At 40.7% G+C, this 26,615-nt stretch overlaps 1 protein-coding gene across 7 annotated transcripts in view; it reads left to right on the top strand.

Annotated features, from left to right (window-relative positions):
* LOC140188639 (MORN repeat-containing protein 1-like) overlaps window positions 1–26,615 on the top strand; it is a 243,000-nt gene that overhangs the window by 85,548 nt on the left and 130,837 nt on the right. For 5 of the 7 annotated variants that reach the window (XM_072245102.1, XM_072245100.1, XM_072245099.1 and 2 more), the window contains one exon: window positions 14,820–14,888. In XM_072245102.1, coding sequence (XP_072101203.1) covers window positions 14,820–14,888 — 69 coding nt within the window. Of the gene's footprint in view, window positions 1–840; window positions 888–4,604; window positions 5,190–14,819; window positions 14,889–21,072; window positions 21,267–26,615 lie in introns of those variants that run through there. The other 2 variants (XM_072245106.1, XM_072245105.1) reach the window with 2 other exon arrangements.

Genomic DNA, 26,615 nt, shown 5'->3' with positions numbered 1-26,615 from the left:
TTTAACGGTAAACAGAATGAAGAAAGATTTTTAAAGTACTTATCATGAGTTCAAAGTACCTTTTACCTGTATTTGACTTTATAAAGCAATACACATAATCATCAAATTAGGTGGAACATAGTGACAGAAATCACATCAATGATAGTTAAGGTTTTGGTGATTTAATTGAACAGTTAAATGTTGGCAAGGCACTGGGAAGAATTCACCTGCTCCTCTTCAAAATACTTATATCATCTGAAAGGGCAGGTAATGTTTCAGTTTAGTGTTGACTTCAAAAGACGGCAGCTGCAGCACTGAACTGTCAGCCTAAGAGTGAAATTGCTACTAGTGTACTGTGACTGACTCCCATGAAGAACACTAGGCTGAGAGAGTTCTGTGATTTTTACAATAGCTGTGACAATGGCAGAAATTAGGAAGATCTAGTTATATAGGAGGATCTCGGCACTACCTGCAAGTAGTTTGTACTTTCTCCCTGTAACCCCGTGGGTTTTCTCTGGGTGCTCCAGTTTCCTCCCACATTCCAAAGATGTACCAGTTGGTAGGTTAATTGGTCATTGTAAATTGTTCCATAATTAGGCTAGGGTTAAATCGGGGGTTGTTGGGTGGCGTAGCTTGAAGGGCATATTCAGAACTGTATCTCACTAAATAAATAAATGTATTCAACAGCTCCTGAAATAAGGTGTGGAGACTGCATTGAAGAGTTAATCTGAACTAAATCAATTTCAAGTAGCTTGCTAATTAATGTAATTGCTTGAGTGGTTTGTCATTTCGGCAGGAGCCCAAAGCGGTGAAACACTGGGTCCACTTCAAACTAGCCATATTTTCATTCTGTTCACATAGGGGATCACAACCAAACCCAGCATTTATTCCTGACTGAGAAGATGGTGGTGAGTTGCCTTCTTGAATTACTTCAGTCATCCTGCTGCAGTCTTTCATAACTTTGTTGAGACGGGAACTTCAGGATTTATACCCAGCAATGGTGAGATGTGCCCAAGAATGGATGATGGGTGATGTTGAAGGGAGCTGGACTTGCTGCCAAGGCTTCCTGCAAAGTAAATATTGTAGATGTGGGAAGTGTTGTCAAAGAAATTTGAGTAAGATGCTGTGATGCACCTTGCAGATGGTATATGTTGTAACCACTGAGAGAGTAAGTCAAACAGGCTGGTTTATTCTAAATAATAATGTAATTGTTTATTGCATTGTTAGGCCTGTACTGAACTTGGGAACCAAACAGTATTCTCTCCATTGATACCCAGTCTTTCACCTTCCATACATGGAAAGTAGCATCCATCATCAAGGACCCCCACCATCCAGGCCATGCACTGTTCTCACTGCTGGCATCAGGAAGAAGGTACAGGAACCTCAGCACCCACACTACCAGGTTCAGGAACAGTTATTACCCCTCAACCACCAGCCTTTTGAACCAAGATTCAAGATTGTTTAGTGTTATTTCCAGTACACAAATGTAAAGAAGAACAAAACAATTGTTACTCCATATGATATGCAGCACAACAAAAAAACACATTAGGATGAAGAACACAATAATAAAAAGAAATGCAATAAATATAAATACATAAGCTACCTTATGTGTAGATTGATTGTATGTCAATAAAGTGATGCTAGGCAGAGGAGTGTCTACATAAAGTGTACATATAGTCCTGATGAAGGGTCTCGGCCCAAAATGTCGACTGTTTACTCTTTGCCATAGAGGCTGCCTGGCCTGCTGAGTTCCTCCAGCATTTTGTGTGTGTTGCTTGGATTTCCAGCATCTGCAGATTTTCTCTTGTTTGTGTACATAAAGTGACTGACGTCGTCGTCGTTAGGTGGCATCTCTGGAATTTCCAGTTGGCGGATGATTTCCCTCCACGCCGCTCTGACATGTTGGGAAATCATGTACGTGGCATGTTACAGCAGTGGTTTGCCTTTGCCTTCTGCCGGGTGAGTTTAAAGAGATCACCACCTCTTGCAGTGGATGACCAGGACGTCTAAGTGCCTTGTCGTGCTCTTAGTGGTCTACAGCGCCTGCTGGCCTGCCTTCTTGACCGTTGGACCATTAATCGGTCTCCTCCACTCAATCTGCCAGGACCAGACTTCACACGCTGGGACAGGCAAATCCCCTACCTCACCGAGGGTCAAAGACCCATCGGCTACCCATAAGACCATAAGATTTGGGAGCAGAGTTAGGCCATTTGGTCCATTGAGTCTGCTCCGCCATTTCATCATGGCTGATCCATTTTCCCTCTCAGTCCCAATCTCCTGCCTTCTCCCCATATCCCTTCATGCCTCGACCAATCAAGAATCTGTCAACCTCTGCTTTAAATATACATACAGACTTGGCCTTCACAGCTGCCTGTGGCAACAAATTCCACAGGTTCACCGATCTCTAGCTAAAGAAATTCATCTTCATCTCCATTCTAAAAGGACGTCCTTCTATTCTGAGGCTGTATCCTCCAGTCCTAGACTCTCCCACCAGAGGAATCATCCTCTCCACATTTAGTCTATCAAGACCTTTCACCATTCGATAAGTTTCAATGAGATCACTCCTCATTCTTCTGAATTCCAGTGAATACAGGCCCAGAGCCATCACATACTCTTCATATGACAAGTGAATCAATTCTGGAATCATTTTCATGAACCTCCTTTGAACCCTCTCCAGTTTCAGTACATTCTTTCTAGGAAAAGGGGCCCAGAACTACTCACAATATTCCAAGTGAGGTCTCAGCAGTGTTTTATAAAGCCTCAACATTACATCCTTGTTTTTATATTCTGGTCTTCTTGAAATGAATGCCAGCATCACATTTGCCTTCCTCACCACAGATTCAACCTGTAAATTAACCTTTAGGGAAACCTGCACAAGGACTCCCAAGTCCCTTTGCGCCTCAGATTTTTGAATTTTCTCTCCATTTAGAAAATAATCTACCCTTTTACTTCTACCAAAGTGTATGGCCATACACTTCCCAACACTGTATTCCATCTATCACTTCTTTGCCCATTCTCCCAATCTGTCTAAGTCCTTTTGTAGCCTCTCTACTTCCTTCAGTCTACCTGCCCCTCCACCTATCTACATACCATCTGCTAACTTTGCAACAAAGCCATCAATTCCATCATCCAAATCATTGACATATAATGTTAAAAGAATCAGTTCCAACACAGACCCCTGTGGAACAGCACTAGTCACTGGCAGCCAACCAGAAAAGGCTCCCTTTATTCCCACTCTTTGCCTCCTGCCAATCAGCCACTGCTTTAATGTACTGCTTTATAATACATTGAGGTAATGAAAAGAGTATTCAAATGCAAAAAACAGTTCTTGAGAAAGTGCAGTGAAGATGGTCAAATAAAATGCAAAGGCCAGGACAAGATAGTACTCTCACCTGTTTTGGCCCATCTGCCGAGACGGCTTACCAGGGTGTGGGCACTGCACGTGTTACAGCTACTTGGAGCCACAGGTGAGAGCTAAGCGCCAGGTGGGGACCAAAGGTGGACGAGCTGCCCTGAAAAGGGCACGGCAGGCCCCCTCACCAGAGGTGCTACCCCTCCCTAGACACCCCATACACCCCTAAAAAAAAGATGACTGACAGGAAATAATAAAGTAGTGGTGGTTGGGATGTTGAGGGGTGGTTAGTAGCTGAAGGTATTGATCAGCCTTACTGCTTGGGGAAAGTAGCTGTTTTGAGTCTGGTGGACCTGGTGTGGATACTACATAGCTTCCTCCCTAATGGGAGAGGGACAAGCAGTCCATGAGCAGGGTGTGAAGGATCATTCATAATGTTACTGGCTCTTTACCAGCACCTTTCTGTATATATATCCTTGATGGCGGGTAAGCTAGTGCAAGTGATTCATTGGCAGTTTTGACTACCCAACTCATTGTCAAGCCTGCCCGTTTAACACAATGCAGTTTCCATACCATGCAGTGATGCAACATTTTAGCATGGTCTCTACAACGCACCTATGGAATGACGTGAGTATGGATGGGCATAGTCCAATTCTCTTCAGGCTCTTCGGAAAACAGGCATTGGTGAACTTTCCTCATTGTGCAGGATATGTTTTGTGACCATGAGACATTTTGCGAGATGTGCACTCTCAAGAGTTTGAAACTGCTCACACTTTACACTGCTGTGCGGCCGATGTAAAGAGGAATGTGGGTGGTGCGAGTTCTTCTAAAGTCTATAACCATCTCCTTCGTTCCTTTGTCTTATTGACATTGAGGAAGAGGTTATTTTCCTGCCACCAGGCCTCGAGCTCTTCCATCTCCTCTCTATAGGCCATCTCATCATAGTGATGAGCACCACCATTGTCAAGTCATCAGCAAATTTGACAATGTGATTACTCGGGGTTTGGCCGTGGAATTGTGTGAGTAGGGTACACAGCAATGGACTCTGCACACAACCCTGAAGGCCACCCACATTGAGGATGATGGGGAGGGAGGAGCAGTTGTGCATCCTGACTACCTGAGGTCTGTGGTTAGGAAGTCCAACGCCCAGTTACACAGTGGTGTAGTTAGACCGAGGACGAAGATCTGTGGTCTTAGTTTGTGGGATAATAATGCCGAATGCCAAACTAAAATCCAGAAACAGCGTTCTGACATATGTGTCCTTGTTTTCTAGGTGTGTCAGGGCCAGGTGCATGAGAGATGCTTTGGCATCTGTCATGGAGCAGTTCTGTCGGTACGTATATTGATGAGTGACCGATGTGGCAGAAGTGGAGTTTTGATATGTGCCTTTACCAGCCATTCAAAGCACTTCATGATGATTGGTGTCAGTGCTATCGGGAGTTAATCTAGTACCGGCGGTAACCAGAGGAGATAATTTCACTCACCCCAACTGTGAACTATTCCCACAACTTATGGACTCACTTTCAAGGACTCTTCATTTTATGTTCTTGATATATATTGCTCATTTGTTTTTTTCTTATTATTTTTTCCCTCTTTGTATTTGCAGAGTTTGTTGCCTTTTGTTGTTTGTCCGTCTTGTATGCAACTTTCATTGATTCTATTGTGTTTCTTTGTATTTACTGAGAATGCCTGCAAAAAAAATGAATCTCGGGTTGTATATGGTGACATACATGTACTTTGATTACAGATTTACTATGAACTTTGAACTTCACCCTGTAGCCACAGTAATTAAGTGGCAGGTTCAATAATTGTCTTGTTACAGGCACAGATAAATTTGGTGATGATAAAGCCACTGAATGTGAAGGGAAGATGATTATGCTTATACCTGACTCTTGGATTGCCCAAGCTTGAATACTGTGCAGATCTTGTTGACTGCTAATGGTTTGTTATCTGAAAAAGTTGCAAATAGATCTGAATTCTGCAAACATTATCTTACTTTCTCATTTATGATGGCAGTAAGAAAAAAAAACAGCTAAAGTTTGTTGAGCCAGGCAGTCGTGTAAAGCTACTAGAGAGCATCAAACATTTCAGCAACCAGAAGAAATCCATCAGCAATTAACCTCAAAAGTAACTTTCAGTTGTCAAATGGAGCACTGTGCTGCTGGATGCATATGCAACTCTATATGTTGGCACTGAGTTCTAAAATGAGAATACTGGTGTCAAATCAGTATTGCATGCTGATTGATTGGTATTACAACCTGCCGGTTCTGCATATTTGTGTTGGGCTTTAGCTGTCCATGCAGTAATGCTCTCAGCAGTCTGGCATTTCTTTCATAACAATTGTGCATTTATACATTAGATGCCATTCAGAACCAATAGCAACTTAACTAATAATAGGTTGGGAGTAAGTCTGGTGTAAGCAAAACCATGAGCATTGAGGTAGCTCTCAAATACTGTGAGTCCAGACCTGCAAACTGCCTTCAAGGATTTCTTGGAGTTCAGAATTGGAACAGTATTAGAGTGCATAAATCACCATCTGCATGGGTACAATTACCACTGCTTTGGTACCAAAGTGATTTTCTACATATAAAAAGTGCAACCACCAACCACACACAGCCAGCTGGAGTCTATATCAGACAGCAGCAATGCAGCTGTAGAATTTCGTTATGTGTACAGGTCCGAGAGTGGACTTTAAGCCACAATCTTCTTACTCAAAGAATGACGACCAGAGCCATGCTAGCACTGTGGGAAAACTTTCAGCAACAATCAAATGGTTATTAGTTGGTGTGCTACCATCAGTCTTATAGAACATAGAACAGGACAGCACAGGAGCAGGCCCTTTGGTTCACAATATCTGTGCCTAACACAATGCCAGATTAAACTGATCTTTGGACCTTGTACTCTAATGTCACTTAACCAAAAAAAAACAAGAACTGCTTAACTTCATTACCCATTAATCTGATTTTAGATTGCCCTGAGCAACGCACACAGAATGCTGGAGGAACTCAGCAGGCCAGGCAGCATCTATGGAAAAAAGTAAACAGTCGACATTTTGGGCTGAGACCTTTCATCAGGTCTTCTGTCCTCTCCTATCAGGTTTCCCTTCTCCAGCCCTTTATCTCTTTCAACAATCAACTCCCCAGCTCTTTACCCCGTCCCCTCTCACCTGATTTCACCTATCACCTACCACCTTATAGTTCTTCCTCCTCTTCACCCCACCTTCTTACTCTGACTTCTTCCTTTCCAGTCTTGATGAAGTGTCTCAGCCTGAAACAACAACTGTTTACTCTTTTCCATAGATGCTGTCTGGCCTGCTGAGTTCCTCCTGCACTTCGTGTGTGTGCTTTGGATTTCCAGCATCTGTAGATTTTCTCGTATTTTAGATTGTCCTGAGGTCACTCTCAGTTGCATTTTTCTCAAATTGGCAGACTATATGGACCATCTTGCTTGACTAACTTGATATGCTTTCTTCTTTAAATAAATAGATTTGTCCACAAGTAAATAGATTTGACTGTTAGTGACTCACATTCAGCTTATCCATAGCAGATCTATGCAGCTGTTGAAGTTTGCGGGGGATGGTGCTTGTGGAAGGAATTCTGCTTGAAACCCAGTACCATTTCCCAAAAGAGAAAATCTGGTGCCTTTGCTCTGACATCATGAATGTTCACAGATTGATCGTGCAAGCCAGGAGAGAAGAGGCAAAGAGATGAAAGGCAAAATCAGTCTTTCTCTGGTCGTTCTCAGTGATATCCATGGACTGGCCCTTAGGCAAAGTGAGCTTCAGAGAGCTCATTCATAAATATCCTTGCCTGGGCGATGAGCCACAAGAGACAACTTCTGTTCTAATCAACTTCAAAGGGGCACCCTAAAGATATGCTATTTTGATGTGTAACATTTATTACAAAATCTTTGACATTTTTGTTCATTGAAATGGAGAATTGTTTAATTATAACTGCTGCTAAATGGGTCCTTATAAATTACGTATATATGCGCACTTGCATGTGAATGAGACACTGTCATATTTAAAGATCAGTATGTTTTATGAAAGGCGATGACAAGCTGAAAGATCTAAATTGATCATTGTCTTTTTAACTTTAGCCATTTTCTCATTGCTGAGAATCTTGGCAACAAACTAACCTTCTGAATTGTTAATTTCCCATCCATCCCATACCTGAGTATGGGTACATACTCAGTCATAGACTATTCCAGAAGTCTTGACTTACATTCTTTGAATGAACTGTTTAACATAAGATCTACTTAGTTTGGCTAGGATATACAAACTAGAACAGGTCTAACGATGAGCAGGCTTTTAAGTAAATAGATTCAATAGAATTGCCTTTGGAGCTAAAGATCACATCTTTGGGAACTGATGTCTCTGAATGAGCCAGATGGTGTGGAAGAATAATGACATAATTAACTGTTCACAGTTTAGAGGTGCTTACATTCAAATCCAATTTATTTGCCACAAATGTGGGCACTTCCAATAGAAATTATTTTGCCAGACATCACGCCTTCCATCAATGGAATTTATCTTTAAAACATTTGCATAAAATTTAATCTAATCACTCCTGATGGCTCAGTTGGCATCAACCTCCAATCAGTGCTGGGTCAGCTGATGCCAGCTGTATAATTGGCCTCAGCTCCCCTCAATGGGAATGGGGAAAACATAGCAATATTGTAGTAGCTACTTCTGATCACTATTCAGTAGCTTTAACCAGAAAGCATGAATGAATGTTGACAATGGCAGATCAGACTCACTTGTGATGCCCTTCTCTGTAAATTACACCATTGAAACTCATTGCCCAGGTTCATTCAGAATCACTAGCATGTGTGGTGAAATTTATTAACTTAGCAGCAGCAGTACAATGCAATACATAATAATATAGAAAGAAGAAAAATAAATAAGTCTATTACAGTAAGTATATATGTATGTTGAATAGACTAAAAATAGTGCAAAAACAGAAATAATATATATTAAAAAAAGTGAAGGAGTGTAAAGTGAGAAATTGTATGGCAGAGGGAAAGAAGCTGTTCCTGAATCGCTGAGTGTGTGCCTTCAGGCTTCTGTACCTCCTTCCTGACAGTAATAATGAGAAGAGGGCATGCCCTGGGTGATGGGTATCCTTAATAATGGACGTTGCCTTTCTGAGACACTGCTCCTTGAAGATTAGATTAGATTATGAGGACCCACAGTCCTCTTTTATCGTCATTTAGTAATGCATGCATTAAGAAATGATACAATGTTCCTCCAGTGTGATATCACAGAAACACAAGACAGACCAAGACTGAAAAACTGACAAAAACCACATAATTATAACATATAGTTACAATAGTGCAAGCAATACTGTAATTTGATGAAGAACAGACCATGGACACGGTGAAAAAAAAAGTCTCAAAGTCTCTCGAAAGTCTCATCATCTCACGCAGATGGTAGAAGGAAGAAAACTCTCCCTGCCATGAGGTTCCAGCGCCGCAAACATGCCGATGCAGCATCCTGGAAGCACCCGACCACAGTCCGACTCTGAGTCCGTCCGAAAACTTAGAGCCTCCGACACCGAGCACCATCTCCGCCGAGCGCTTCGACTCCAGCCCCAGCAACAGGCAAGGCCGAGGATTCAGGGCCTTCCCCTCCAGAGATCCTCGATCGCACAGTAGCAGCGGCAGCGAACTGGGCATTTCAGAAGTTTCTCCAGATGTTCCTCCGTGCTTCTCACGTCTGTCTCCATCAAATCAGAATTGTGCACAGCATACTACTTACAAAAACGATATCATTCACCGGAGAGGCTACGCGCGCTGCGTCGCGCCGCCATCTTTTCCTCCCTCCAGGGAGGAGGTGTCTAGGATTCTACAGAGGTTAGTACCCAAGATGGAGTTAACTAATTTTACAATTTTCTGTAGCTTCTGTGCAGTAGCCACCACCCTCCACCCCCCGATACCAGGCAGTGATGTAGCCTGTCAGAATACTCTCCCCGGTTCATCCATTGAAGTTTTCAAGTGTTTTAGGTGACAAAACACCTCAAACTCCTAATGAAATATAGCCACTGTCTTGCTTTCTTTATAGCTGCATCAATATGTTGGGACCAGGTTAGGTCCTCAGAGATCTTGATACCCAGGAACTTGAAATTGCTCACTCTCTCCACTTCTGATCTCTCTATGAGGACTGGTTCATGTTCCCTCGTCTTACCCCTCCTGAAGTCCACAATCAGCTCTAAGTACAAGGTTGTTGCTGCATCAGCACTCAACTAACTGGAATATCTCGCTCCAGTACGCACTCTCATCTCCATCTGAGTTTCTACCAACAATGGTTATATCATCAGCAAATTTAGAGATGGCATTTGAGCTATAGCTAGCCACATAGTTATGGATATAGAGGGAGTAGAGCAGTGGGCTAAGTACACACTGCTGAGGTGCACCAGTGTTGATTGTCAGCGAGGAAGAGATTCTCAGCAGTCCACACAGGTTGTGGTCTTCTGGTCGGGAAGTCGAGGATCCAATTGCAGAGGGAGGTACAGAAGCCCAGGTTCTGTAGCTTATCGATCAGGACTGTAGGAATGAAGGTGCTAGACACTGAGCTATAGTCAACGAATAGCATCCTGACATAAGTGTTTGTATTGTCCAGATGATCTAAGGCCGTGTGAAAGCCATTGAGATTGCATCTGCTGTAGACCTATTGTATCAATAGGCAAAATGCAGGGGGTCCAGGTGTTTGCTGAGGCAGAAGTTCATTCTAGCCATGACCAACCTCTCAAAGTATTTCATCACTGTAGATGTGAGTGCTACTGGACAATAGTCATTAAGGCAGCTCACAGTACTATTCTTAGGCACTGGTGTAATTGTTGCCTTTTTGAAGCAGGTGGGAACTTCCAACTGCAGCAGTGAGAGGTTAAAAATGTCCTTGAATATTCCCGCCAGTTGGTTGGCACAAGTTTTCGGAGCCTTACCAGGTACTCCATTGGGGCCTGCTGCCTTGCATGGGTTCAATCTCCTTAAATACAGCCTAACATCTGAGGCAGAGATCACAGGGTCACCAGGTTCAGCAGGGATCTTCACAGCTGTAGTTATATTCTCCTTTTCAAAGTGGGCATAGAAGGTATTGAGCTCATCTTGTAGTGAAGCATCGCTGCCATTCATGCTATTGGGTTTCACTTTGTAGGAAGCAATGTCTCGCCAACCCTGCCAAAGTTGACCTGCATCCAATGTTGCCTCCAACCTCGCTTGGAATTGTCTCCTCACTCTTGAAATAGCCCTCCGCAAATCATAACTGTATTTTTTGTACAGACCTGGGTCACCAGACTTAAATGTCACAGATTTGGCCCTCAGAAGATGCCGTACCTTCTGGTTCATCCACGGTTTTTTGGGTTGGGAATGTGCAGTAAGTTTTTGTAGGCACACACTCATCTCATCTTACACAGGTTTTAATGAAGTTGGTAACAACTGTAGATCTAGATTCAAAGATGAATCCTTGAATACAGTACAGTCGACCAATTCAAAGCAGTCCTGTAGGCGCTCCCGTGCTTCCTTTGTCCATACCTTCTTGGTTCTCACTGCTGGTGCTGCCATCTTTAGTCTCTGCCTATACTCAGGGAGTAGAAGTACAGCCAGGTGATCAGAATTTTCGAAGTGAGGGCGTGGAATAGCACAGTAGGATAGTGGTGTAACAGTGGTCCAGTGTGTTGTTTCCTCTGGTGCTACAAGTAATTTGTTGATGGTAATCATTTAATAAATTTTTCAGGCTGTCATGGTTAAAATCCCCCAAAATGATGGTGAAGATGTCAGGGTGTGCTATTTTGTGCATGTTGATCCCACCATATTGATACGTTATGTGTCCTCAGGTGTCACTAATGCTAGGACAGAGAGTTTGGACACAGCCGGGGAGGAGTGAAATATATGATGATTTATTTCTTTATAATTTATATTAATTTGAAATGATTGGAGGGCCGCCTTACTAGCCTGTTGAATTTCTTTTAAACAAAGAAATGGAGATAGAGTTTGAGTGCTGAAGGACTCGAAGGAGTCCAAGGTGAGGTTTGAGCACCTTTGCCTTTAAAGGAGTTTAAGTGTGTGCTGGAAATGGCCTGCCTGAGGGTTGTTAAAGGTCTGATCACCATTAACTTTGCTGCAAGCTCTCAACATAAAGTTCAAAGTAAATTTATTATCAAAGAACATATATGTCACCATATACAACTCTGAGATTCATTTTCTTGTAGGCATATACAGTAAATCCAAGAAACACAATAGAATCAATGAAAGCCCACACCCAACAGAACAGACAAACAAACAATGTGCAAAAGACAACAAACTGTGCAACTACAAAAGAATATAAAAATATAATAATAATAATAATAATACCTAAATATGCAATTATTATCAAGAATATGAGATAATGAGCCCTTGAAAGCGAGTCCATAAATTGTGGGAACAATTCTGTAATGGGGTGAGTGAAGTTATCCCCTCTGGTTCAAGGGCCTGATGATTGAGGGGTAATAAGTGTTCTTGAACCTGGTGGTGTAGGATCTGAGGTTCCTGTATCATTTTTATGATAGCAGCAGTGAGAAGAGAGCATGGCCTGGAAGGTGGGGTTCCTTGATGATGGATGCTCCTTTCCTGTGACAGTGCTCTATGTAAATGTGCTCAGAAGTGGGGAGGGCTTTACCTGTGATGGACTCAGCAGTATCCACTACTTTTTGTAGTATTTTCAGTGCAAGGGCATGACTTTTTATACCAGGCCATGATACAACTGATCGATATGTGCTCCACCACACCTCTACAGGTTTGTCATAGTTTTAGATGTCAGGCTGAATCTTTGTAAACTTCTAAGGAAGTAGGGGTGCTGCTCTCTTCAGAATGGCATTTTGTGCTGGACAGATCCTCTGAAATGATAACACTGAAGAATTCAAAGTTGCTAACCCACTCTACCTTTGATCTTCTGATGAGGACTGGCTCATGTGCCTCTGATTTCCTCCTACTGAAGTCAATAATCAGTTCCTTGGTCTTGCTTTAGTTGGGTGAGAGGTTGCTGTTTTGTGGCACCTCTCAGCCAGATTTTCAATCTCCCTCTTATATACTGATTCGTCACCACCTTTGCAAGCTCTCAGCAGAAAGACTCTATGCCATTTTGCTGACGAAATCTTCAATTAATGACCATCTGAACACTGAGTAAAAGCCATTGTTGAAGAATTTCTACATTACTTTAAGATGCCATGCTCACCTTTCACTCTTCATGTGCTGATACAAGTGAGGAGACTTTCTGGAATATTGTACTTTTGTCCTGGAAATTGTCTGAAGATGTCACTCAAAGAGTATGGCATTGTGCTACCTTATTGAACATTTTGCAAGAACCAACAGGAGAAAGGGGGTGCTTGATGGCAAAGCTAAAATAAAAATCTTCAACTTTTCTAATAATTGTATGGAATGTTTTAACTTTGTGTCTCCTATATTTCAACAGATCTGCTAAGTCACCTGTATCCATTCAATGTATTTAGGCCCCTAATTAATTTCATATACTTCAGTTATATTTCTATCAACCTTCTCTGCACTATGGAATTCAACCTCAGTGTATCTTATTGCTAAAAGTTGTCCAGTTTTCACAATACCCTGATAAATTTCCTGTGTGTTAATATACAGTTTCACAAAAACAGCCTGTGTAAATATACAGTAGTCCTTAAATATAACTGTGAAAATGAGTAGTTACAGTGAAACACAGACGCATTATTACTTAAACTGCAGACATACTCAGCCTTTAATCACTTTCATCATGCTGAAAAAAATATCCAAAGCACTGGTGTTCTTAAAACAAATTAACTTAAAAATTACCAAGGATGTGACTGGTGAACCTATGGGTCTAAAAAATATGAGCTTATCAAAAACTGTCTGAGCGGATGTTCCATTCAGCAATCACACTCATGGTCTTCAAACTGCTAAGGCCAAAAACTTTGGAACTTACTTCTAAAGCTTCTATCCGTTCCTACTGTCTTTTCTCTTTTAAAATATTCCTCAACAGATTAAATCAAGCTTTGACACAGAACTATTGGAAATATGGCCAAAGCTTTTTGAAATACTGTTTTGGCCTCTTCTGTAGTTCCAAATTCTATAGTTCCTTGTGGTTTGTTTATAGTTATTGTAAGTGTGAGAATGAAAGTGTTTGCATGGATTTTAGTAAATCAAAATAAGTGAGTTAAAGCCATCAATTAAACTACTTACGGAAGGCAAAAGTACATGTTCAGCATTTGTTCTCTATTATTACCAACATCAGTTAAAGCATGTGGTGCTCTTTTGAACTGTTGAAAGTTTTGCTTTGCACTAACATCCACAGCCTTTGGGGACAGAGATTCAGATTTCCATTGTCCTTTGTGTGAAAAACCATTTCCTGATTTCACTCCCGAAAAACCAGGCTCTAATTTTAAGATTATGTCCCATGTACTGCATGCTCTGAGCAGAGGAAATAGTTTCTCAGTATTGAGATTATTGGATCTCTTTATCATTGGAAACATCTCGATTAGATCAACTTTCAACCTTCCATGCTCAAGGGAATACAAGCCAGGTTTATGAATGCTGTCTTTTTAATTTAACCCTTTAAACCCTGGAGTCATTCTGGTTAACCTACACAGTTCCTCCTTTAAGGGCAATATATCCTTCTTGAGGTTCATGAGGCTCAAATGGATGTCTGACCAAGCCTTAGAGGAGCAGAACTGTATGCTCCACATACAGTCCAGCTTCCTTCAGGAAATAGACAATATTCCACATGCTTTTATGACTACGAGCATTGTGCAATAACTTAACACCTGTGCATGGACTGAGTTCCTTTTCTTCTACACAGCAAATCGTTTGGAAAATATTCGCGCCCTGATTTTCCCTGTTGTGTGGAACTCCCCGAATTACTATTTTCACCTTAAAGAGCATCCTGGAAATTCCACCTCTCTCCAGACAGCCTTTGATCACTCTCTTCACTCTTTCCCTTGGGGATCAGTGCCTGTCCTCTTTCTCCTTTGCAACACACACAGAATGCTGGAGGAGCTCAGCAGGCCAGGCAGCATCTATGGGAAAAAAAAAGTACAGTCAACGTTTCAGCCTGAAACGTTGACTATACTTTTTTTCCATAAATGCCGCCTGGCCTGCTGAGCTCCTCCAGCATTTTGTGTGTTTTGCTCAGATTTCCAGCATCTGCAGATTTTCTCTTGTTTGTGATTTGATCTCTTCCTCCCTCGAGTTGGACTGGTTTACACCCTGTGCTAGAAACTAATTTAAAAGAAACTGCAAATTCTAATCAATAGATATTTGATTTGAAATATTATCAACAAGTTTTCCTCATTTCTGCTTCATTCCTTCTCACATAAGCATGTCACTTCTACTTATCCCTACGAAGACTAAGTGGTTAATCTAAGTAAATCCATTTGGTTTTGACAAATACAGACCCTCAAACTGCTTGTGTAGAGTACACGGCACTGACAGAAATGAAACCATTAAATGAAAGCTCTTTATTTCTCCCCAGGTACACCAGACCCCTCATCTGACAATGAAGGTAAAGGGATAAAACATCAGGAGGAAGGAGCTCTCTACGGTAATTGCACCTCGTTATATCCTATTGGCAGAGTCCATGTCCTGCACCTGCTTTCTTTGTTATTTGGAGGCCTGGGGTCCTTTCTGCAAAATGGTCACACCCAGCCTGGGCAATGAGCCAGTTCGGTCTGCAACAGGAGAATCTAATTATTTTTAGGAAGACAAGAAAAGTGCAGTAAAACTGATGGGCAGGACACTTTGTCATTAATAAACTCTCCTTCATTCCTATCTTACAAAGGGATTCAAAACCATAAGTGTAAGTAATCCTCAAGGTATATACTATGAAGCCTAACTATAAACTTATGAGTCTATATTTTCATTAATTTCCAGGTGTTTAATTGATCTTCATCTTCTGATTTAAAATATTTCTATCAACAGCACCCAGAAAACTACTTTCCCTACTCTTACAATATTCAAAAGGCAAAGTAGAAATAAAACTATTAGTATCAGTAAAGCTGGTTAGGGCCTCTCACATGACTTGTGGTGCAGACACCCCTGTTTCTTTCCAGAAATGCATTTAAATGCTTGTGAATCCTTGTGTATTCTTCACTGTAATGACTTTCCCTAATGATTTGCTCGGCAGATCTATTTGCTTTGGATTAGAAATTCCTCCTTGTTTCCAACTTCCCACTTTGCCCGACATCAGCCAATAGAGCAGGGTAGGTTACAAAATCAGGTCTGCTCACATCAAACAATAGAAAGTTCTGGTGAAACAAAATGATTTTATCTGTGGCACGGCAGAGAGTTGTTCAGGCATTATCTATGTCTGAATAATCTACTGTCATGCCAGGAGTTTAATAACCGTGAAAGAGTTAATATAGACGACACTTATAAGACACAAATACATGTCACACATCTGTGGTTTCGGTGTGGATAAAGATGGAGTATCCATGTGCACTGCTGTCCCTGGGGCAGTGCATGTTTCACAGCTTGTTGCTTTTCTATAGTTACTTGCCTCTCAACAGCTGGTGCCTCCCTTAGTCTTCATGTCGACAATGTGGATGTGGAAGATTTCCATTGGTCGGGTCCCATAGCTGTATGTGTAGTTGGATTAGAAGTACTGTCAGGCTATTTTTTTATATAGCAATAGCACAAGTAAGCCTGTTCATATCATCACATGACATCTATATATGTCTTTCAAAAGGGCTTACTTGAGAGTAGTCTTGAATAAAAGTGTGGGGGAGCTTTAATCTGCTTCACCATCCCGTCCCTCTCCAGCCATGTGCAACCACCCACAGTGGCCATGGCTGCAGTAAAGTATCCGTCGATGCAAGAATCAAATTAGGTCCCTGTCTGGTCTAAATGACACAATGTTACAGTGGGAATCTAGTGGCACTTCAAGAAAGAAGCCGCCTAGGAAGCTGCCAATAACTCCTTTATTGATTAAGTAGATGGGATATTTTTGATGATTTATGAAAAATAATCTTTTGCCTCTTCCTCTCAGCCTTTTATATTGAAGTTAAATAATAGTACATTGTCAATAGGATTCTGCTGAAACTTCTCAGCTCTCACACTAATACACAATGCTGCAATTTGCCAAATATGTTTAATTTGCTAGCACAGATTGAATGGCACGGGGCACAATGGTTTACAGATTGGCTATAGGACTAGGCAGGTTACACAGCACAAAACCTGGTATTAGTTGTGACAGAAATTGATAGCATTTCAACCCAATGTTTATCAGAACATAGAAGATTAACTGTACTGCTGAAATCCCTTTCTTTAATCCTATGCAGATCATATTTTATGTTGTCCTGTTTACAGTTCACCGAAGCAATGGGTTAGCTTGACATGTTCCAGACAGAGCTCTTACATAATCAAGTTGTTGGGCATGTTGTTCCGAAGGTGGGTGAAGGTACAAAAACAAGCTCTGGGTAGCTTCTTGTGCCTCTGCTCTCTGTTTGGATGTTAGGCTATGGTACTCATCATCATGGCAGTGACAAGTGTTGCACCTAATCTTTTCAAAAAAAAATTAATCTTTCTATTAATACCATCAGCCCTCCTGCTTCAATATATTCCTCTTTTTGCTCTTCTGCTTCTTAAAATTGAGGCTTTTGGAGAAGGGACTTCACCTGAAACTCCATTCTTATATGAGTCTAAATTAAGAAATGAAGAAAATTATAAAATTATAGAATTATTATGGAAGAGTTTGAGGCCATTCAAACACCAGTTTCTAGCAGAGAAACTGTTAGCCCCAGTAAGAGAAGGAAAAAGAATTTTCTTTTATGTTGTATATTTCATGATCCTAATCTGCCTCAATGTTTAATAAAGCTTTGTACTATATTGTTGATGCGTAGCCAATTTTATACTTTAGGAAATACTGGGTCTTATTTCTGCATATCAGGTTTCCACAAATATTATTATGGTAATATAGTGCTGTGGGTTTAAGGGGAAAATAAAGGGAAGATGTTTCCTGCTCTTCTTCAGAATGGGTCCCTCAACGTCCACCCGATAAGGCAACTCAGTTTAATATTTCATCCCCTTGACTGAATAGAATTCCATCTCTACTGCACTAGAGTGCCAGGGGAATTTTGTGATCAAGCCCCTGTAATGGTTAACCAACCTATAACCTTGGAGGTAATATTTTTACAACAGAGGCCAGATTGTTAGATTTGTTCATAATGATTAAGCCTGACCCCATTCTCTCGGTGCGTGCAGACCTTCCTTAAACTGGATATTTAAATAATGACCTGGAGTTGAAGCCTTCATAATCCCTGCCGCATCTTCTCCCACCCTCATATGTTTCAAAGGTTTCAAAGGTACATTTAATGTCAGAGAGATATACATCCTGAAATTCTTTTTCTTCAGAACCATCCACTAAAACAGAGGAGTGCCCCAAAGAATGAATGACAGTTAAATGTTAGAACCCCAAAGCCCATCCTAGCTCCCCCTTCCCACGTGTAAGCAGCAGCAAAGCAATGATCCCCCCTCCCCCACCAATAAAAAAATTATCAGCGCCCCCCCACCCCCACCAAGCTCTCAAGCGTGTAGCAAAGCAACAATAAAGACACAGACTTGCAGTACCCCAAAGAATACTTGTTCACCCGGTAATTTGACATACCACAGGCTCTCTCTCTCCCAAATAAGGGAAAAAGGGGTGTCCCCATTTCACAGCAAGAGGGGAAACACAACAAACAACTCACTGATTTTCGATATTTAAGGTCTGTTGCATCACTTTTTCCGAGCTCTGTGCCCAAAGAACTCGGGTCTCTGGGCACACAGCCAGCAGCCAGCTAGCTGCTTTCAATCTTCCGTGTACTTCCACCACACACTGGGCAGTGGCACTGACCTCGAGTCTGCCCACCTCCAGAGCCACAAAATCCCGAAACCTTCTAGGCCGCGACCTTGGTTTATCAGTGTGTGAACACTGAGTTCACAGAACACAGCACATGAAATAGTACACCACAAGCTTTTTGGTCCACAACATTGTCCAGACCTTTTAGCCTACTCTAAGATCAATCTAACCCTTCCGTCCACATAGCCCTCCATTTTTCTTACATCTCCGTGCCTACTTAAGAGCCTCTTAAATGTCCCGAGTATATCTGCCTCTACCACAGCCCCATGGACTTGCCACTCTGTGTTAAACAACAACTACTTCTGACATTTCACCCCAGTAATTTCCTCCAATCATATTAAAAGTAACAATTCCAGTTACACCTAGCCCCTTCCTGTTACAGTCATTCAATTTACAATGGAGCAGGGATCCAGCCTAAAACCTTCTGGTGTTCATTGCTCTGTTCTATTGTGTACAACATGAAGCTTCTACCCATAATAGGTCCATCTGCATGATTCAGCATGGTTCACAGTTAAACTGTTAACCGATTAATAGCCATAAGTAACATCCACCTCTTTCTCATGCTTTATGTTCATTTTAATGGAGAAGTTATATTGCTTTAGAACTTGTGGCTGTAGTTTTTTTCTTTCTTTGCTTGGTCCACTATGTAGGTGCTCCAAAAGTCAACAGGCAGTTTTGCTGGAAACCATTGAAATCCATCTGTGTGCTACTTACTGGCTTGTTCAGGCCTTCCTTTAACTATTTCTTCAGCTTTGACTTCTTCAATGTAGTCACAAACACCTTTAGTTTCACACCTTTTTCTGTCCAGGTTTTGACTCCGGCCTTTCTCACTAGATCATCACTGTGTTGCCACTGACCAGCACATCCCACAATCAAATGATATGTATAGTCATGAAGTGTACATTTTGAAAACCATGTTGGGTATTCTTAAAGCCAAATAGTTGGTAGCATACTGTAAATTCTGCACGATTTATTGCCTGTACAGAATTTTATTGACAGAAGGGAAATTTCTTTTCAAGAGGGGCTTTGGGGATTTTTTTCTTACGTTTCATTGGTTAAAACTGAAATTTCCATAATGCTTACAAGAACAAACAGAGCAAGTGGAAGCAATAAAGAATAAAAAGGGAAAAATCATTTGATTAGTTTGACAGAATAATGAACAATGGAGAGTAAATTGCACTATTAATGTAATAGAGAAATAAGGTCATGAATGTCAGCTCAGGTTTGAGATTGAAGAAAAGCTTTTCTTTCATACTCATTCTTTATTTTAACAAAAAAGTTATAAACCATTCTAATGTATATCAATAATTCTGCATCCACTCTATTATGATTATTATACATGTGTAGCATTCGATAGCAAATCTGATATCAAGGAGAATTGGGTAGATAACGACTAGATTAAATAAAGCTATTGTGGGACATATATTTCAATATGTGTGTGTGGAAAGAATGTAGTTTAGCATTTTCCTCATAGCCTAGAATAGGAGTGTGTAAACTTCATTTCTGCACACTTCTCTACCTGACATCTACAGGCTAACATTTTCTGGTTAGAGCAGGTGGGAATTGGAAAAAGAAACTTGATTGGTTTTACTTTGACAAATGCATGAAACTGTATTATTCTGTTTCAAACAGTGTAGAATCGTGCACCATATTTTCCATCTTTACCTGTTCAGTTATCGCTAGATCCTTTCAAATGATGGCTTCTTTTCTCAATCCTGAACTGCTCCCATAGAAATCCTTAAGGATTCATCATTGACCCTCTCTTTTCCCCAATCTAAGAGCTCCTCTTGGCAACATCTTTTGCAGATGTTGGCTCACCTTTGCACCTTTGTCATCTCCCCTTCACCTCTCTCGACTCCTCCAATAACTTTGTTATCAGACTATTTGTTTAACTTCTGGGAATATATGAACTGCAGTTTCCTCCAGTAAAACATTCAGAAGACTGAGGCCATAGTTTTTTGGGCAAAGGTAAAACCAGTCAGCTAATTATCCAGTGATCTCTATAGTACTGCCAGGACACCCTATCAAGCCTGACTAAAAAGCTGTTCATGATGAAGTGTTAAGAAAGACTACTTGATGCATTTAAAATTAACCCAGTGGCCACTTTATTAGGTACACCTGTACACCTCATTCAAAGTAAATTTATTATCAAAGTACACATATATCACCATATACAACCCTGAGATTCATTTTCTTGCAGGCATTCACAATAAATACGAGAAACACAATAGAACCAGTGAAAGACTGCATCCAACAGGACAAACAACCTATGTGCAAAAGACAGCAAACTGTGCAAATACAAAAATTAAAAATAAATAACAATAAATATATAAATAAACACATAATAAATACTGACACCATGAGATGAAGTGTCCTTGAAAGTAAGTGAATATATCCCCTATAGTTCAAGAGCCTGATGGTTGAGGGTAATAACTGTTCCTGAACCTGGTGATGTGAGTCCTGAGGTTCTTGTACCTTCTTCCTGATGTTAACAGTGAGAAGACAGCATGGCCTTGGATGGCCATGGTGACCGATGTTGCTTTACTGCAATGGTGCTCCATGTAGATCTGCTCAATGGTGGGGTAGGCTTTTTCTGTGATGGACTGGACCATATCCAGTACTTTTTGTTGGCTTTTCCATTCAAGGGCATTGATGTTTCCATACCAGGCTGTGATGCAGTCAGTCAATATACTCTCCACCACATAATCTATAGAAGTTTGTCATAGTTTTAAATATGATGCTTACTCTTCGCAAACTTTTAAGAAATTACAGGGGTATGGCCATTTTTTCATTGTAATACCACTTAAGTGCTGCACTCAGGACAGATCCACTGAAATGATAACAATGACGATTTTTAAATTGCCAACCCTCTTCTCTGATTCTCCTTCAGGTTTCCTCTTCCTGAAGTCAATAATCAGCTCCTTACTCTTAATAATAATAATAATAAGAAGAAGAACTTTATTGATCCTGAATGGGAAATTCTTTTGTTATAGCAGCAACATTTAAAAAACACACTTAGCAGTGTGCAGACTTAACTAATAATAATGTACAAAATAATGTACCAAAGTACAATGATGTGCAAGAATGCATGAAATAATAAAGCAAGGACTATTGTACTATGATGTGTGTTCTCCTGTCACGCAGAGATGAACTGTTGTATATGCTTATCGAATTTGGTAGGAAATATTTCCTGTAACGATCCTTATGACAGTGGCGCTGAATGAGTCTGTTCGAAAGGTGCTCTGCTGCTTATTCAGTAGGTCATGGAGAGGATGTGCCAGATTGTCTGTAATAGATAACAGTTTGTTTAGTGACCTCCTCTCCACCACTAACTCAAAAGAGTCCGGATTGCAGCCAAGGACAGATTCAGCCTTTTTGATGAGTTTATTTAGTCTTGCTGACATTGAGTGAGAGGGTGTTGTTGTGACACCACTCAGCCAGGTTTTTAATCTCTGTCCTATATGCTGATTCGTCACCACCTTTGATTCAGCCAATAACAATGGTGTCATCAGCAAACTAAATAAAGGTTTTGGAGCTGTGCTTAGCCTCACAGTCATAAATATAAAGCTAACAGAGCAGGGTTATTGCTGTGGCACCACTCAGCCAGAATTTCAATCTGCAAATATCTAATTAGCCAATCATGTGGCAGCAGCTCACTGCACAAAAGCATGCAGACGTGGTCAAGAAGTTCAGTTGTTGTTCAGACCCAACATCAGAATGGGGAAGAAATGTGATAAAGTGACTTTCATCATGCAATGATTGTTGGGGCCAGAAAGGATCTCAGAAACAGCTGACCTCCTGGGTTTTCATCCGCAACAGTCCCGAGAGTTTACAGAGAATGGTGCAAAAAACAAAACAAAAATCCAGTGAGTGAGTAGTAATTCTGTGGGCAAATACAAGGAACAGAATCAGAAACAGATTTAATATCAGTGGCATATGTCATGAAACTTGTTAATATTACGGCAGCAGTACAATGAAATACATGATAAATAGAGAGAATAAAACTGAGTTACTTTAAGTATGTATCAGTCTATTAAATAGTTTAGTTAAAATAAGTAGTGCAAAAAAAACAAGTTAAAAAGTGGCGAGGTAGTGTTCATGGGTTCAGTATCCATTTAGAAATTGGATGGCAGAGGGGAAAAGGCTGTTCCTGAATGCCTTCAGGCTTCTGTGTCTCAGTCCCAAAGGTAACAGTGTGAAGAGGGCTTGTCCTGGGTGGTAGGGATCCTTAATGATGGACTCTGCCTTCCTAAAGCACCACGCCTTGAAGATGTCTTGGATATTACAGAGGCTAGTACCCATGATGGAACTGACTAATTTTACAAGTTTCTGTAACCTATTTTGATCTTGTGCAGTAGACCCCTCCATACCAGACGGCGATGCAGCCAGTCAGAATGCTCTCCTTGGTACACTTATAGAAGTTTTCAAGTGTTTTAGTTGACAAATCAAATCTCCTTAAACTCCAAATGAAATACAGCCACTGTCTTGCCTTCTTTATAGCTGCATCAATATGTTGCATCTAGGTTAGGTCCTCAGAGATATTGACACCCAGGAACTTGAAATAGCTCACTCTCTCCTCTTCTGATCCTTCAGTTCTTTGGTCTTGCTGATGTTCAATACAAGATTGTTGCTGTAACGTCACTCAACTAACTGGTATATCTCGCTCATGTATGCCCTTTCATCACCATCTGAAATACTGCCAGTAATGGTTGTATCATCAGCAAATTTATAGATGGCATTTGAGCTATGCCTAGCCACACAGTCATGGGTGTAGAGAGAGTAGAACAGTGGGCTAAGCACACATCCTTGTGGTGTGTCAGTGTTGATTGTCAGCAAGACGGAGGTGTTATTTCCAATTCGCACAGACTGTTACCTTACGGTTAGGAAGTCATGGATCCAGTTGGAGAGGGAGGTACAGAGGCCTAGGTTCTGTAGCTTTTTATCAGGACTATAGGAATGATGGTGTTAAATGCTGAGCTATAGTCGATGAACAGCCATGTTAATGAGAGAGGTCAGAGGAGAATGGCCGAACTGGTTCAAGCTGACAGGAAGGTGACAGTAACTCAAATAACCATGTGTTACAACAATGATGTACAGATCAGCATCTCTGAATGCGCAAGACGTTGAACCTTGACGTCGATGGGCTACAGAAGCAGAAGACATTCAGTGGCCAGTTTATTAGGTACAGGAGGAGAACAGCACTACAAACTAGAAAAGGTATTATACTACAAAGCCTGGTTAGTGCCTGTTCTTTGTCAGTACCCATTTGTTAATCTGAACTGCCAAATGACTCATTAGCAGATATTTTACAAAAAATAAAATAAAATCTGCACAGATCACATTGTGCTTACCTACGGTTGCTTGTTTTTGTCCACCTTCCCCCAGAAGAGAGATGTTAGACTGACATGTTCCAGACAGTAATTCTAGAATTAGATTGAATGTCAGGCTGCCCTTGCGTGTGTAACAAAGTGGGAAAACAATATTGGTTCTGGGTATTTTTCCTGGTCTCCAGGTTCTTTCCAGTTCTATGTTTCCAAGGTTTTTATTTCTTTCTCTAGTTGTCATGACACATTCTTTTCATACAATATAGTTAAAGCAGAATTTTTAAAATAAATTATATTTATACCTTATTTTAGCAGAGACTACTGTATTGTGTTTCTGCTGGTTGCTTTAATTCTACCCATCTCAGTGTAGTGTTTTAACACAATTAGTTTCTATTGGTGAAATTTTAGTTGTTAACTTTACTTTTGCATTGTTTTCTGCTGTGACTAAACCACAGCTGTAGAACATTACCACCCAAGTAGAAAATCACCAATTAAACCAATAATTAAGGGGCGGAATAGAGTAAAATAAGCCCAGTAGCTATTTGACGTCACTGTATTTGTGCACATAACATGTGTCATTAACTCTTAAACCTCTCAGAATGCCAGGAAATTTTTCAGTCTTCCTTCCAAGCTACATTTTCTGTTCAAGTATCAAAACAGACACTAATATTGCGAGCTATACCCAATATATGATTATCATTATCATGTAAGCACCCGTATTTCAGATAGTGTGATACTCTCTCTGTCTCCATCTTGTTTGAGTTGAGATCTGCTAGCAACACACCAGGAAGCTGAACTTCCGAGCTTCAGAGCAGTATCACATAGTTAAAGGGTTGCCTCTACTGGTCAGCCCTCTGGAGATCCTTTTCCTTTGGCCGGAGGATCTGCAGGTAGATATCATCATCTCAGGCTGAGAGCATGGCTATTTACAAATGAGATGAGAAGACATTTCTTCATTCAGAGGGCTGTGGATATTTGGAATTCTCAACCCCCAGTATATTTTTGGGCACTGAGAGGTTCGTGAGATGTAGAATAGTAGAGAATGTCTGAAAAATTGTATTGCTTATTCCTGTTCAACCTTTGTTAAATAGTGTCATATACAGGTTCATCCCAACCTTTGATGGGACTTTTTATATTAAAAAAATAAATCAGTTACCTTAGCAGTGTCATAGTTGGCATAATCCTTTCCCAGTGGATAACAGCAATCTTGCTATTTAAAGAAGGGTTTACCACCCTCTTTCTTTTTATAAATAGTATTTAGATACAAATCCTCTACATTATTCTTTGTATCTTATTGCAGTAATGTGCTGATCCATTAATTCTTGATTCTTGCTGATGCAGTACCCCCTTGAGTGTATCTTAATCTCATATCAGTTGTAAGCTCTGAATCCCAATGAATGTGATAGTTTCTCTGCAGAATGCAGTTAGAATTGTCTATATCATGGACAACTAATCTATAATAGGGAGAGGAGAGGGAATGTCATGAAGGCAAAGGTTGTAGAGAATTAATATTATGGAGAAGACAGCTGTGGCTGCAGTCAGGATTTGAAACATGTCTTTCTGGTGTCAGGTCAATAATGTCACTGAACAACTGCAGAATGTTTTGAGTGGTGAGGGAAGCTATGATCTATATGGTGTCATTGACATACTGTAGCTAGAAAGAGGGATTGGGTTCAGAAAAAAGATTAAGAAGTGAGTATTACAGGTGCCATGCATTAATACATGCAGATCTAAGAAGATAGAGCAGATTGATGCATGGGGGAAAATTTAGCACTCCACAGAAGATTCCAAGGATTTGGACTAGTTGTGGGAAAAGAGAAGCCTGTATGAAATGGATAGGTTAATAGAGCCAGGATCAGTAACATCGCATGATGCTAGGAGGTAGGTGGAAGAGAATAGAGAGAGGGTGTAATTAGGCAGTGGAGGAGCAAGAGGGTTATAAGAAGAAACAAGGTGCACAAAAGACGCAGAGAGCTTTGAAGGGATGGATAGCATTAAAGTATGAAGTAGTAGAGCATTAGTTAGAGTTAGATTAAGAAGAGTTACCATAATTTGGTACTACATGTACATAATAAATGTGACAAATAACTTTGGTTATCTGTAAGCTCAAATGCTCACAAGAGAAAATGGTCTTGTGACATTAAGGAAGACGTGGCTCAAAAAAGGGACATCGGTTATGAAATATTGCAGGAAGCGAGTTGTTTGGGAAAGAATAAAGAAAGATGGTATTGATAATGGAGAAGATAACAATGCTGGATACAGAGGATGTTCCTTATGAGTCAAGAATTCAATCCTCCGGTTAAGTCACAGTGGAGGTGCCATTACACTATCATGAGTATATTGTCGGCCACCAACTAACGTGTGTGAAGGAAAACATTTGCAGGGCAATTATAGGTAAGTGTATGAACAACTGAGAAAGGAAATTAGGAGATTTCAAGTATCTTATAAACTAGTTTAATAAGAGTTAAAAGAACAATGAAGAAAGGTGGATTCCTAATGAAAGCAAACATGAAAATCCACCAGAAATATCAAAGAACCAAGAGTTCAACAAGATTACGTAACTGAGGGAAATTAATAAAAGCATTGTACTGGGGAGGTTGGTGAGACTGATAAATCACAAGGGCCCAATGATGTACAAAAGTGACAGTGCATACATTGATCATACTTTTTTAGAATTCCGTAGGTCCTGGAATGGTCTCTGCAGATAGGATGGCAGAAAATGTGATCCCACTGTAAGGAGGGAGAGAAAAACAGGGAACTACCCAAAATGTTGATTGCTCATTTTCTTCTACAGATGCTGCCCGAACCCCTGAGTTCCTCCAGCATCTTGTGGGTTACTCCGGATTCCAGCATCCACATCTATTGTGTCTCCAGCTACTGACCTGTTAGCTTAGTCTCAGTAGTAAGGAAAATGCTGAAGTCTATAATTAAGGATGTAGTAATGGAACAACTGGAAGAGTATAATAAGATTGAACAAAGTCGGCATGGATTTTTGAGAGGAATATCATATTTCACTAATTTACTGAAGTTATTTGAGAATATCACTAATGCAACGGACAAGAGAGATCAATGGATGTGACTTCTTTAGATTTTTAAAAGGTCCTCCCAA

This window comes from Mobula birostris, chromosome 27, assembly GCF_030028105.1.
Source record: "Mobula birostris isolate sMobBir1 chromosome 27, sMobBir1.hap1, whole genome shotgun sequence".
Classification (NCBI taxonomy): Eukaryota; Metazoa; Chordata; class Chondrichthyes; order Myliobatiformes; family Myliobatidae; genus Mobula; species Mobula birostris.
The sequence above is the reverse complement of the archived record's forward strand: the minus strand, read 5'-3'. Positions and strand labels throughout refer to the sequence as shown.